This window comes from Propithecus coquereli, unplaced genomic scaffold (assembly GCF_000956105.1).
Source record: "Propithecus coquereli isolate 6110/MARCELLA unplaced genomic scaffold, Pcoq_1.0 Scaffold939, whole genome shotgun sequence".
In the NCBI taxonomy this organism is placed as follows: domain Eukaryota; kingdom Metazoa; phylum Chordata; class Mammalia; order Primates; family Indriidae; genus Propithecus; species Propithecus coquereli.
The window spans coordinates 301518-316442 of record NW_012155718.1 but is presented as its reverse complement, the minus strand read 5'-3'; the positions used below and the strand labels follow the sequence as shown (position 1 = coordinate 316442).

The following is a 14925-nucleotide window of genomic DNA, read 5'->3' as shown; positions in this document are numbered from 1 at the left end:
ACTCATACCCCATGGCATGGTGGTAAACCAGTTCTCTGGGGGCTGGGGCAGAGGAAGGGGGGAAAAAAGCCCTGATTTGTAGCAGTTGGTGATTTTCATGGTGTAAAGATACCTACTGTGACCTGTTTCAAGCTAGCAACAGTTTAACAGCCGGTTCACGAAATTCCTGAAAATGTCACATGCAGCTCCACCAGTTGGAACTGGCTCCAGCATACCACTGGGAGTCCTAACTCCCTGTCGACATGCCACATGCTCTGTGCCCTGCCCATCTGCCCAGCCCCACTGGGCACCGCACTTTCCCTGGCCTGTCCCCAACCCGGCCAACCTGCCACGAGACCTTTGCATGTGCTGTTCCTTCCACCTGCCATGTAAATGCCGCCTACTGTTGTTCCCTGAGCTCACACCCCAGTGTGACTTCTTCAGCAATCTCTTCCTGGAACTCCCAGGCTGGGGCGGGGCCCGTTGACACACTGACGCCTCCTGATATCTGATGCACTTGACACTGATTCCTGTGTGCCTTCCCCACTGGGCTCTAAGCCCCAGGGCAGGGCCCTTGTCTGTATTCCCAGCCAGGGACATCATCCTCACTGCAGCCGATGACAATGGCACCCCCTGGAGTCGTGCGGCATTTTCCCTTTCCCATCCCCAGCACTTAGCACGGGACCTGGCCCATCTTAGGTAATCAGCGAGCGAACTCTTCCTGAATCTTCCAGTTAAGCCTTTGTCTTCCTGTGCTTCCCTTTGGGGCAGCTCCTCCCACCTCCATCGAAGTGGTGGCCGCTGACACGCCAGCCCCCTTCAGCCGCTACCAAGCCCAGAACTTCACGCTGGTCTGCATCGTGTCCGGAGGGAAGCCAGCGCCCATGGTGAGTACCCCAGCAGCGCCCAGCCCCTCCCCATCTGCTGGACCACTCTGCTTGGTGGCTTTTCCAGCTGCAGGTGTCACCACTGTGCCCAGAAAGGGCGTGGTCTGCCGATGTCGACTCTGACCCCGTTCACCCACCCGACCCACCCAGGCATTCGTGCACCCCTCTTACTCCCAAGGTCCCCATGCTGAGAACCCCCACTTCTCCTGGGCGTGGAATCCTAGAGCTTCACGGCAGGGGTGGCCTTCTGGGAGCCCAGCGGCCAGCACACCCTACCCCAGTAACTGAGCAGGAGGCAGACCGATGAGAGGGGCCCAGCGAGGGGCGGGACGTGTCCAGAGTCACCGTGGCATTCCTGACAGAGCTGAGACTCCAGTCCTCGTCTGCAGCTCCCAGTTCACCGCTCTTCCCGGGACCTCACGTGGTCCGCAGTAAGGCCGACAGAAAGCAAGAGAGAAAGGAAGGAAGCGCGGCAGGGAGGGAGGAGGGGGGGAGGGAATTCCTTGTTTGGCTAACTGCTTATGAGACCCAGCCTGAGCGTGTGGAGAGCTGGCTTCTGGTCCTGGCCCCGCCACACCCACTGAGTGATGCGGAGCAGGCTGGCCCCTTCCCCACCTCTGCTTCTTGGTTTCTGTAATGGGGCTGAGGAGGTTGGACAATATTTCAAAGTGAAGGGAGGCCGGGGCACCCTGGCTGATACCTGAAGCACCTCTGTGGAACTCTTGGGGTTCCATGGAACCCATTTGGGAAAGCTGTGGGCTGCATACTCCTGCGGACCCTTTGGTTTGGGCATGTTACAATACTTTGGGTTTGGCCCTGTGACTTCCATACATTTCTAGGATTTAGCAAGGGCATCAAGCTAGAGCGTTGGGTAGTACGTAGCGTTACGGTTCAAGATGGGAAGCAAAGGGTTCCCCCCATTTCACACCTGATGGTCCCATAGGCCTGGTCCAGTGGGGTGATCTCGGGAAAATAGGCCAGTCCTGCCTCAGGACCTATGGCCAGAGAGACCAGCTGCCCCAGACAGGGCGGTAAATGGGCATGCAGCGCTCAGGACAGGGCAGCAGACAGGTGCACAGGGCACAGGTGGGCAGTGGGCAGGTGCACAGAGCCCAGTCATTGTCCCTAGGAAACAGATGAAAAAAAGTACCTTCAAAGCCACCAGTTGTAGCTGGGCGCGGTGGCTCATGCCTGTAATCCTAGCACTCTGGGAGGCTGAGGCAGGAGGATTGCATGAGCTCAGGAGTTCAAGGTTGCTATGAGCTAGGCTGACGCCACTGCACTCTACTCAGGACAACAGAGTGAGACTCTGTCTCAAAAAAAAAAAGAAAGAAAGAAAGAAAGAAAGAAAGAAAAAGCCACCAATTATTGAAAGCAGGACATGGCCTCAAATTTTCCCCTTTAGAGCCCATTAAGAGGTCCAGTCTCCCAAAAATTGGGGAAGCTGGTCTTTTCCCCCCCAAAGAAAAACTCCTTTCCTGGAAGTCACAAAGAAAGGCTCTCCCAGCTGTCCTGCTCGCCTGCGCTGCCATTTAAGACATGCCAATAAAATATTTAGAAACATATATATATTCATACGTGTGCATAAAAGATCCTCATCTCCCCAAATCCCAGACATCTTATGTTTGCCTGAGACATCAGAACTTTAAAGAAATTCTTTGATATAAATTACAAATCTGCTTTTAAAGCGCCTTTCAAAAACAGGAAAAGAGAGGATAGAAAAACCCAAAGCAGGCTATTAAGAGCATAAGAGATCCTGCGTCGGCGTTATAAACCGCAGCGTCTCTGCAGCCCACGTTTCATTCCCGTCCTCCCCCACCTCCCTCGCCTGTCCCCGCAGCCTCTCCTCCCCGCGCCTCCTCCTACCCCAACCCCTGCATCCCAGAGAGCTGCTTCCAGCTCTTCCCTCCCGTCTCCTATCGATTTATTTATCTGATTTATTAAAAAATGCACCCAATCCCCACAGGCCTTTGGGCACATGTACCAAAATAAAAAGACAGCAAATTACATTAAATGGCGCCTCTCAAAACTTGAATTCTCCATTAGCAGGGAAAGCAAGGAGATGTTTGCTTTTGCCTCCTCCTGGCGCCTAGCTCCCTCCCACACGCACACCTGTTTTTGCCTTCCGACTCCAAAACACGCACACGCACACACACACACGCACACACATACACACATGCTCACTCACACATACACGCACGCACGCACACACGCACACACACATACATGCATGGACACACGCACGCACGCACACACGCACACATACATACATGCATGGACACACGCACGCACACACACACGCACACTCGCACACACACATGCACACATGCGCACATGCACACACATGCACACATGCACACACAAGCACATACCCACGCACACACAGATCCTTTCTTCCTTCATCCTCTTCTGACATCTCATCTTGGCTCCAGTGCCCATCCATTTCTCTCCACATGTTCCTCCGAGTGGGCATGGACCACTCCCTCTGGGCCCAGGTGACGCCACCGTGGCACAGTCCAAGGCCCCTGTTCCCCACATTGTTTCATTTAAGCATCCAACAGCCCCATGAAGCAAGTGTTCTTTTTCCCCTGTGCAGGGGAGGAAACTGAGGCTCAAAAAGTCTTACCAGTTGGCAAATGATGGGGGTTGGGCTCAGCCTCCCTCGCCAGGGACTGCGTGCGTCCCCACTGTACCACGATGGCTCATAGTTCTTGGGGTGCTGCAGGGAAGGGAATGGGGTGGGGAGGTCCACCTAGAAGATGACTAGGAGGAAGAGGCTCTAGAAGAACTAGCATCCTGTGGCCAGTTCGTCAGAGAGCCCATTGGCAGGTCAAAGTCATTTGCACAAAATCTTTTCCCACACCCTCCTTGCAATTTCAGGTTTATTTCAAACGAGACGGGGAACCCATCGACGCAGTGCCCCTAACAGAGCCGCCGGCTGCGAGCTCCGGCCCGCTCCAGGACAGCAGGCCCTTCCGCAGCCTCCTACACCGTGACCTGGACGACACCAAGATGCAGAAGTCACTGTCCCTCTTGGACGGCGAAAACCGGGGTGGGCGACCCTACACGGAGCGCCCTGCCCGCAGCCTGACCCCAGATCCCAGCGTCCTCCTCCAGCCAACCACGGAGAACATCCCAGAGACGGTCGTGAGCCGCGAGTTCCCCCGCTGGGTCCACAGCGCTGAGCCCATCTACTTCCTGCGCCACAGCCGCACCCCGGGCAGCGACGGCACCGTGGAGGTGCGCGCCCTGCTCACCTGGACCCTCAACCCCCAGATCGACAACGAGGCCCTCTTCAGCTGCGAGGTCAAGCACCCAGCGCTCTCGATGCCCATGCAGGCAGAGGTCACGCTGGGTAAGGCGTGGTGGGGGCGCTTCTGCAGGGTCCCTGCAGACCTGGGTGTGGGGGGCCTTGGCACAGGGGCCTGGGCTGCCGGCAGGCGGGCAGATGGGAGAAGTTGGAGCAAACTGGAGATAGAGTCAGTGCAGAGGGTGGACTCGGGCTCTTCAGTTTGCTGAGTTCGATTGGGGGATACGGGAGGTTCCTGAAGGTCAGGGGAGTTGCTGGGTAGGGTCAGGAACACAGGAGGTCAGGAGAGTTTGCACAGTTGGGATAAAGAATACGGAAAGTCAGAGAAATTTGCTGGATCAGTGTTAGAGAGAGGAGGTTTCCTAAGTAGAAAACGGAGCCAGGAAGTCACAGGGAGATTTGCTGGGCACGTGAAGACACCCGGGTCAGGTTTAAGGGCAGATGCTGAGTGAAGCCAGGAACACAGAAGGTCAGAGTGAGGACCGGGGCAGGCCCAGGGGACTTTCTGAGTCAGTGTCAGGAACATAGGAGGTCAGGGGAAGTTTGTTGGGTCAAGGAGAGGAGCATGGGAGGTCATAGCAAGGTCAGGGAAGATTTTCTAGATCACAGTTGGGAGTATGGGAGGTGACAAGGAGGTTTCCAGGGTGGAATATGAGACCAGAGGATCAGGGGACAGTTGCTAGGTAAGGGTCACGAATTTGGGAGGTTGTAGGCCTGCTGGCCCAGGGTCAGGAACACTGAAGGTTATAGGAAGCTCTGCCAGGTTGGGGTCAGGAACACATAGGACGTGGGAGGATATCACTCTGGCCTACACATTTTGTATTTTCTTTTATCTTTTTATTTTTGGAGACAGAGTCTTGTTCTGTCACCAAGCTAGAGTACAGTGGCATCATCATAGCTCAAACTCCTGGGCTCAAACAATCCTCGTGCCTCAGCCTCCCAAGTAGCTGGGACTACAGGCACCACCAACACACCCAGCTAATTTTTTTAGTTTTTGTAGAGATGGGGTCTCACTCTTGCTCAGGCTGGTCTCGAACTCCTGAGCTCAAGCGATCCTCCCACCTCAGCCTCCCAGAGTGCTAGGATTACAGGCGTGAGCCACCGCACCCAGCCTACACTTTTAAGTACAATGAAAACCCTGTCATTGTGGAAAGCCGGGAGGTGGGCAAATGGGAAACGGGACACCCAGGGCCAGCTGAGCCCGAGAACCCGATCCCTGTCTGATCTGCTCCCTCTGCCCACAGTGTACCAGCTCAGGACACCCCCAAAGCAGTTCTCTAAGAACTGACTCCCTCCCCCATGTACTTCTCCTAGATGATTCAGGGCAGGAGAGGGGCGATGTGGAATCTTCTCTGTCAAAACTGTATGAGACACTTGGAGCCGGGTGTTTGCATCACCGTGTGGAGAGGCGGGAGGTGGACACAATGACCTGCACTGGTCCTTTCTTCCCATGTCCCTTTGCACCTTGATCTGCAGCCCCCAGAAGCTCTTCCCTGAGCCTCAGCCGCCTGGGCTTGTCCCCTGAGACTCCTGCAGAGGTCAAGGGGCTGCATGGGGCCATTCATAGCCTGTAACCCAGGCGACTCATGACCAAGGCCTGAGAACAATCACTGACAAGGGTTGGGACTGTGGCCCGTGTCGGGGTTCCAGAGGACTTCTCTGTTTTTAGCTGGACCACCAGGAAACCCAACACCTCCTCAACACCAAAATCAAGGAAAAGGATTTCATATATATATAGTACCTACCATGTGCCAGGAACATTTGCAAGGATCATCTCATTCAATCCTCACAAGCACAAGTGTACTGCACAGTCCCATTTTACAGAGGAGCAAAACTGAGGCTTAAGTTGGTAGAGTCCCTTGTCCTAAGTCACTAACATGTATGGAGCAGAGCTGGGATTTCGAGCCAGTTCTCTTGGTGCCTTCTCCACTCCCTACAATGCCAGCCACTGAACTCACCAGCCCCAGGACCCAGGCAAATCTATTTGGGAGACAAATAGATTGATGGCGATGACCTCGGGGCACAGACTCCTATCATCCGGCAAAGACTTTGAAGATCAGGCCAATGAGGGTCAGGGCATGTCTTCTTGCAAGGAGCCTTTGCTCCTGCTGTTCCCTTGCAGGGATGCCCTTCCCAGCTCAAATGCCAACTCCTCCAGGAAGCCTTCTCTGACTCTCCCAGAATCCTTCCAGCTGAATGTGCCTCTTCTGAATTCCTGTCTTGCTGGGTTTGCACCTTTCTTGTGATCTGGACACAGACGCCTGGTGGTCCTGGAACCCATCTCAGCGGATGGCAGCTACATTCTTCCCATTGATTAGACCAGAAACATTGGAGCCACCCACTTTTCCCATTCTTTTCTCGTATTCCACACCCAAACCATCCTCCAGCCCTGGCAGCTCAGCCTCAGAACACATCCCAAATCTGCCACTCATCATGGTTTCCACTCCAGCCACCTAATCCAAGCTCCATCGATTTATGCCTGGATTATTAGGGCAGCCTCCAAACTGGTCCTTCTACTTCCACTTTTGCCCTATTGCATTTTCCACCCTGATTGATCTACTTAAAATATAAATCAGATCACGACACTCATACACTCCCACCCAAAACCTCCCAATGGTAGACAAATAGATTGATAGAACAAACTAGAGTCCAGAAATAGACCAGGTGCAGTCAATTGATTTTTGACAAAGACCCCAAGGCTGTTCAATGAGGAAAGAGAAATCTTCTTAACAAATGGCCCTGAAACCGCTGAATACGCGTAAGGAAAAATTGAACCTGGACCCCTACCTCGCACACACACAAAAATTAATTGGAAATGCATCACAGAATTAAATGTAAAAGCCAGCATCATGAAGCTTCTAGAACAAAACATAGAAAAATATGTTTGTGACCTTGGGGTAGCAAGGATTTCTTAAAGCAGTCACAAAAAACACTAAATGAAAAATTTTAAATTGGATTTAATTAGAATTCAAATTTTTTCTTAAGAAGACATCTTTAAGAAAAATGAAAGGCAAGCTATACAAAGAGAGAAAATACTTTCAATATACTTGTCTGACAAAGTGTTTGTACCCAGAATATAAAAAGAGCTACTACAAATCAGTAATACAAGACAACCTAATTTTGCCAGGTGTGCTTGTAGTCCCAGCTATTCTGGAGGCTGAGGCAGGAGGATCACTTGAGCCCAGGAGTTGGAGGCTACAATGAGCTCTGATCGTGCCACTGTACCCCAGTCTGGGCGACAGACCAAGACACTGTCTCTTAAAAGAAAAAAGACAACCCAATTTTTTAAAAAGGAAGACATACAAATGGCCAATAAAAATACCAAAAGGTGTACAACATTGTTAGTCATCAGAGAAACGAAGATTAAAACCTCGATGAGATACCATTTCACAACCGTTACACTGGGTAAGATTTTAAAAACTGACAATACCAAATGCTGACAAGGATGTGGAATAATCAGAATCCTCATGCGTTGCTGAGGTACTACTGTAAAATGGTACTACTACTTTGGAAAACTGGTAGTTTCTTACAAAGATAAAAATACTCCTACTCTATGACCCAACAATTCCACTCCTGAGTATTTACCCAAAAGAAATGAAAACACATGTCCACAAAGACTTGGCCATGAATGTTCACAGCAGCTTTCTTCATGACAACAACAATGACCAAAAAAAACTCTGTAAATATCTATATGTCCGTAATTAGAACAATGGACACACAAATGTGTGGTGTATTCATGTGACGAAATCTGTTCGTCAGTACCATCGAATGAACTTGTGTTCCATGCATCAACACAGATGGAGTTTAGAAGCATTATGCTGACAGTGGAGAGTACTGACTGCGCGAGTGCATTTATATGAAATTCTAGAACAAGAAAACAAACCTCTGTTGATAGAGATCAGAACGGTGTTTACCCAGGGAGAGTGGAAATTGACTGGGGGAGGCGTAAGGGAACCATCTGGAGTGATGGGAATGTTCCGGAGTGTGATTGGGGTGGTGGTTACACAGATATTCACATTTATTAAAATTTGTCAAATGGTGCACTTGAGAACAGTGCATTTTGCTGTAGGTGAATTTTATTGCAACTTTAAAATATATGAAGAACCAATTTAAAAGGAAAAAAAAAAAAACACCTTGTTCATCACCTCTGAAACCAAATCCCAGTTGCTTACTCGGCTACCAAGGTGCTTATCTTCTAAAACGCTTCCCGCTGCTCAATTTGCTTCAACCTCAGGGTCTTCCTCATTCTTCCCCAAAGACACCGAGCCCAGGCCCATCTCCGTGACTTTGAACTGGCTTTCCCTTCCGCCTAGAACAATCTTTCGCCGAATACTCTCAGTTCTTCCTTCCTTCAGGCCTCTGCTCAAATCTACTCAGAGGGTCCTTCCCTGAACTCTCTTATCTAAAACAGCCTCTTCCTCTGGCCCTTCAGCCCCTTCTCTGGCTCTGTTTTCTTGCATAGCATAGTCTCCACCGGGAAGCGTGTTCTGTATTTCCTTACTGTCTGGGACCCCCACAGGAATTTAAGCAGCACGTGGGCAGGGTCTTCATCTGCCTCGTCCACATGGTGCGGGGCTCAGGGCGATCCCTGACATATTACTTGCTTAATAATTAATTAATTCGTACTTTCTTGGGCTGTTGTGAAGAGTCAGTGAGGCAGTGCATAGAAAGCGCTTAGCATAGCGACAGAGTATTTAGGAAATATAAGCTACTATTGTTATTCATCACTGTATCCCCAACATTGCCCCACTTAGTGACTGACGCATATTAGGTGTACGGTAAAGAATTAAGTGGACAGAGCAGATGAATGAATGGGTGAGTGAGTAGGTTGGTAGGTTTATGGGTAGGTGTGTGTATGTATGTTTGGATGGATGGATGGATATTTGGATGGATAACAGAATGAATGCGTGGATGGATGGATAATAGAATGAGAATGAGTGCTTGGATGGATGGATGGATGGATGGATAACAGAATGAGTGCTTGGATGGATGGATGGATGGATGGATGGATAACAGAATGAGTGCTTGGATGGATGGATAACAGAATGAGTGCTTGGATGGATGGATGGATGGATGGATGGATAACAGAATGAGTGCTTGGATGGATGGATGGATGGATGGATGGATAACAGAATGAGTGCTTGGATGGATGGATGAAGGGATGAATGGATGGATGGATAATGGAATGAGTGGATGAGTGGGTGGATGGGTGGATGTTTGGATGCATGGATAAGTGGGCGGGTGGGTGGGTGAGTGGTTGTCTTAGCGAACGCCCAGAATTCCTGAGGAAACCTAGAGGAGCTTTTCCTTGAGATTTCCCAGTGATATCCGTACATCAGGATGCTCAGGGGAGGTGAGGAGGGCGGCGTGTGTAAGCAGGGTCATTGCATTCTCGGAGCAGGTGGGCATCACTTTGCATCTCACCTTGTGGTCTCATCACTCCACCCCCTTGTGATCTTGAGAGCATCTCCTCAAGCAGGGGGTGGCCAACCCTCCCCATTTACGGGTGAAAAATTGAGTCCCAACAAGTTGAATTGACTCATCCGAGTCCTGCAACCAGGGAGTGGAGGGCGGGGCCTCGGTCCTGGATCTCTGGAGTCCTGCTCTGTCCCTGTGCCCAGGTGGAGAGGACATTCCTTCCGGGTGCTCTCAGTGCTGTGTTCTGGGGGCAGGAAGAGGGGCCCGGCTTTGACTGTCAGGAGCTGCTCCTGGGGGTGGTGGGCGTGGGAGGCCCACAGCAGCTGGCTTGGCTTCCGGAAGCAGCATCTCGATGCGGCGGTGAGAGGGCTGTCAGGGACCATCTGCCACAGAGGCGCTTGTCTGTCAGCAGCTGCCAGGAGAGAGCTCAGGGAAGCGAGGGAAGAGCAGACCCCTCTGCTGCCCACGCTCCGTGCCCCTCGGGGTCCGCTCCATGCGGTCACGGGCTGACCAGACGGAGGAAGGCACCCGGCTCTGCCTCTCCCCAGCCACGGGCTCCAAGCCTCCCTCTGACGCCCTACCTGCCATCAAGTCTGGCTTCTGCCACCTTCCTGCAGTGTGACCTTGGACAGGCCATTGCCCTCCTGGAGGGCCAGTTTTGTGGCCTGCAAATGGGTTTCAGGGCAACCTGCCTCAGGGTGACTGTCCTAAAACCGAGCCTAGTGTGTGTTCGGCACGTGATAAATGTCGGTTCCCTCTCCCCTCCCGGCCAGGGGGCCCAGGCCTGAAGGAGTTAGGAGGGGCCTTTAGAAAGCAGGCCAGGGGGATCGGACCTGCCGGGGATGGGTGTCCACCCTGGCGCTGCCTGGTCCAGCCGCTTCCTGGACGGGGTGCCCTTTGTCGCCCTCTGCTGGCCAAGCTCCTTGACCACTGTAGGCCTCCATTTCCTTATGGGGACATCTCAAAAGGCTGGCAGGTTACATGGGATGGTGCATAAGGTGCTCAATATAGGGGCTCAGCCTTAGGAGGAGCCCGACACGTGTCAGCCAGCACAGCCACCCTCTCCCGATGCTCCTAACATCCCTGCGTGGTGGGCAGGCAGCGGCTTTATAACCGTCCCCATTGTGCATTAGGGCTAGCTCGGGGGAGCGGTCATCCAAGGGCACGCAGAATAGCCTGGAACTCCGCCCTCGGTCTCCCAAGCCCGTGCTCCTTCCACGCAGCTGGCGGATGCAGCAGCAGCAGCTGCCCTCGCCTTCCCCGCCTTTCTCTCCCCTCCACGCAGACCCGGCGCTTCTCACGGACACTTCGCTCCACCCAAGTGGCATTTCAGATGTCTCGCTCACGGTTTAATGAATAGTCCTTTGGTCTCATTCTGAGAGTGATATTGGCAGGGCCTGGGAGACCACCCACATGTGCTGGCTGCTCTGATTTCTGCTCCGAGAGCTCCGAGTGGGAAGGAGAGGCTCGGAGACCAGGCAAGGGTGGGTGGGATGACCCCGGGGCAGACCCAGGGCCCAGGGACAAAGCTTTTCCCCTCTGCCACCCCTGGGAGATGTTGACGGAGAGCAGCACAGAGCATGGCCCTCCAGACAACGCCCTCCCACCCTCCTCCAGCCCTGGAAGCTCTTCGGAACCTGTCCTCGGCCCCATTCCCTCCCTGGCCTGCCTCTGTGCCGTGCCCTGGCTGTTCCCTCTGCCTGGAATGTTCCTCATGAGCTTCACATCTCAGCTTAAATGGCACCTCCTTAGAGGAGACACCCTGACGACCACATCTCAGAACGTCACCTGCTAACTCTCTGCCCCCTCCCCTTGGTCTAATTCTCTGCGTAGAGCATTATCACTCCCTGGTCGAATTTCCTGTGTTTCTGTGCTAATTGACTCTGTCCTCCACCGGACAGGCACTTGGCCTTTCTCACCACTGTGCCCAGCTCGGCTCCAAAGCCTGACACACGGTGGAGTGAGTGAGTGAATGAATGAATGGGTGGACAGATGAATTTATCCAAAGACAAGGGCCCTGGGTGGAAAGTCAGGAAGTGCGGGTGATTGGCTGTATGGGCAGCCTCGGATACGCCTCTTCGTTGTCCACGGGGCTCTGTTTCCCAACTCGGCATGAGGGGACAGACCCAGCGATCCCCAGCAGATGCCACACCCCAGACAGTCTCTGGCTTTGGTCACAGGATAGCAGCGCCCTTGGCACCTTGTCCCCCAAGCTCAGAGACATAAAGGGGCTTGGACGAGAAGCGGATGAGGACAGAGTAAGAGAGGCAGGGAGGACAAAGGCTGGGCCTCTGGAAGGGGATGGTCTCCCCACACCATGTCTATGCCCCGCCCAGAGATCCCCGAAAATCCCTGGGATTCACCTGGGAGAAAGAGCACTGTGTCAGGAGTCAAGAGACCAGAATTGTTGTCTTTGCTCCTCTCATGGGGTGACCTTTGTCAAGCCACTCTGTGACTCTCTGGGCGTCGGTTAACTCAGCTGGACAGTGTGGATGATGAGGGCAGAAGCCTGCCTCCCGAGGGCGCGGTGCAGGTGGCGGGTGGGATGCCTCGAGTCTGGCTGCCGGAACGGGCTGCTCCAGCAGGGAGTGGTCTCTTGGGCAGCACCTCCCCTGGGTCAGTTTCCCTCCCTGACCCCACCGTCCGCCAGGCTTCTCTGGTCTTGTCACTTGTCACACCTGGCTTGTACCTGCCTGTTGCTTGTCTTTCTCCCTCATGGGTGTGAGACCCCCCAAGGACAAATACCATGTCCTGTGCACTGTTGAGTCCCCAGGTCCCAGGCAAGGTCTGACTCATTGTAGGGGCTCGGGGAATCTGAATGAATGCAGGCATGAATGAATGAATGAATGAGCATACTCAGAGCGCCTAACACAGAAGCAGCGATCCCAAGGGCGCTGATTGCTAGGCTGGAATTTTCTCTTCCATGTCCCCTGCCCCCACTGCCATGCTAGCAGCTCACCGTCCCCCACATGCCTCTCTAACCTGGCCTTCCTCTCCCTATAGTTGCCCCTAAAGGACCCAAAATCATGATGACGCCCAGCAGAGCTCGGGTCGGGGACACGGTGAGGATTCTCGTCCATGGATTTCAGGTCAGCCTCTCTCTGAGCGTCCGGGAGGGTGGTGGGAGAGGGTAGGGCTCCCACCAGGCACCAGTTCCCTGACTGCCTTCTCCAGCACCCTTCCCTTGACCGCCAGCCACAGCCAGTGGGCCTCAGTCTCCCAATCTGTACAATGGCAGAACCAAATGGCAAAAAGGTGCGTGCATGTGTTCCCTCCCCCATCCAGAACTTGGAGCAAACACAGCTTATCCGTCTTGACCTTCTCCCCAGTCCTGGGCTCTTTCTGCTCCTGGGGTTCCAGGCAGCCACCCCCAGCCCATCGGATGAGAATGCCAGGCATGCCTCTGGCCCCTGCCTGCTCCGACAGAGTGGTTCCTCTGGTGACCCAACTCCCCCGCTCTGGCCAACAGAACGAAGTCTTCCCGGAGCCCATGTTCACGTGGACGCGGGTTGGGAGCCGCCTCCTGGACGGCAGCGCCGAGTTCGACGGGAAGGAGCTGGTGCTGGAGCGGGTTCCGGCCGAGCTCAACGGCTCCATGTACCGCTGCACAGCCCAGAACCCGCTGGGCTCCACCGACACGCACACCCGGCTCATCGTGTTTGGTATGGCGCACTCAACGGGGGACTGGGAGAATGACCCCGGGACGAGCCCTGGCCGGGAGCTGTCCCCAGGAGGGGGGAGCAGCAAGGGCCCAAGTCCCCTAACGTTGCCCTGAGGGAGTACCTCATGGGGAGGCAGTGTCGCTCAGCGGTTAAAACTACACAGCTTTGGATTCACAGAGACTCTGGGTTCAAATCCCGGCTCTGCCACTTAGCAGCTGGGCAACCTTGGGCAAACTGCTCAACCTCTCTCAGTTTCTCCATCTGCGGAATGGGGCTGACACCATCCAGCCCCCAGAGAGAGTGCGCGGCTGCACTGAGACCGTGCACGTGAACCGCGGGGCGGGTGCTGGGTACGCAGGTCGCTCGTTTACTGAGTTCTCAATGCCACCCGCTCGTGGCTTCTCTCTGTGTCTTTCCAACAGAAAACCCAAATATTCCAAGAGGAACGGAGGAATACCATGGTAAGTCTCTACCCTCATGACCTCTGCCTTAAAAGGGAGTGATTTTCGAGGCTCCAGGAAGCTCTGGTCCCCCAAACCGCCCACTTGCATACCTGTGCCTCTCCCCGACACCTCAGGCAGACCTTTGCCCTCTCGTAAGGCAGAGTCGGGGTCAAGGGTGGTCAGAGGTGGGCACTGAGACAGGACGGGGGACTCAGCGTGCTCGAGCAGCTGGCTGGGATCTCAGGGGCCCCCTCCCACTGCCCGTGTGTCTCTGACTCTCTCTTAGCTCAGAGCGTAGCAGCCCCAACCCCAGGGGCGTATGTCCAGCACCAACCATGGGGCTGTGTTCTGGGGCCCTGGGCCACTCCGTAGGACAGTTGGGAGCACAGCCAGATGCCTCGTCTGGGGCCCTTTATGTTGCCCTCCCCGGATGCCCCCACCCGTTCCCCCAAGGTGAGCACCACCAAGGGACCCAGACGCTGCTCCCAGGCCCGCCACCCCCACTCCCCACCCTGAGCCAGTCTCACAGTTCACCAGGGAGGCTCCCACTCCTGGTCCCTGCCGGACAATCCTGATGGCCACCAGCAAGCCTGACCTCAGCCCAGCAGGCATGGGCGGGGCCGGGGCCGAGGGCAGTTAGGCCAGCTGGTGGGGCTGGGCCTTGAACTTGAACCCAGTTCACCCACTTCACCGAAGTCCAGGAGCTCTGCGGTTCCCGAGCGGGGCTGCATGTGCGGGCTCTGACCCTTCCTGTCGCCCGGCACAGGTTCCGCGACCGGCCCTGCTGGCGCCCGGCTCACCTTGGTGCTTGCCCTGACAGTGGTCCTGGAGCTGACGTGAAGGCGCGCCCGGCCCCCGCCACTCCATCGGGCCCCGACATCTCCGCGATCGGTTTTCGTTTCTTTTCTAAGCTATTTCCAGTCTTGTTCTTAGTATCTTTCTGTCCGTGTCTTGGCTTCTTCAATCGGTTTAATTAAAACAAACAGAATGATTTTCCCCACCTCGCTTTGTGGCTGTGCGTTCTTTATTTGTTCGGTGGCAGCCACTGGGCACCTCCTGGCATCCAGTACGGGGACAGGTGCCGAGGGGGTGACAAAGGAGATGGAAGGCATGCTCTCCGGGTGAAGGGTGGGTGCGCGGCTCATTATCTCACTCAGATCCTAACGACCAGATGTGGGAAGTGGCCAGAGACTCTCGGGAAACCCAGATTTCTCCGGGCTGAGTGT

At 54.3% G+C, this 14925-nt stretch overlaps 1 protein-coding gene across 1 annotated transcript; it reads left to right on the top strand.

The window, feature by feature from the left end:
• Positions 1-750: 750 nt before the first annotated feature.
• IGSF21 (immunoglobin superfamily, member 21) lies at positions 751-14699 on the top strand (the record flags this gene model as incomplete). The annotated part of the gene is made up of 6 exons (XM_012664890.1): positions 751-866; positions 3747-4221; positions 12598-12683; positions 13064-13256; positions 13679-13717; positions 14466-14699. Coding segments are annotated over 6 exons (983 nt in total), but the record flags the coding sequence as incomplete, so codon positions are not given.
• Positions 14700-14925: the final 226 nt, after the last annotated feature.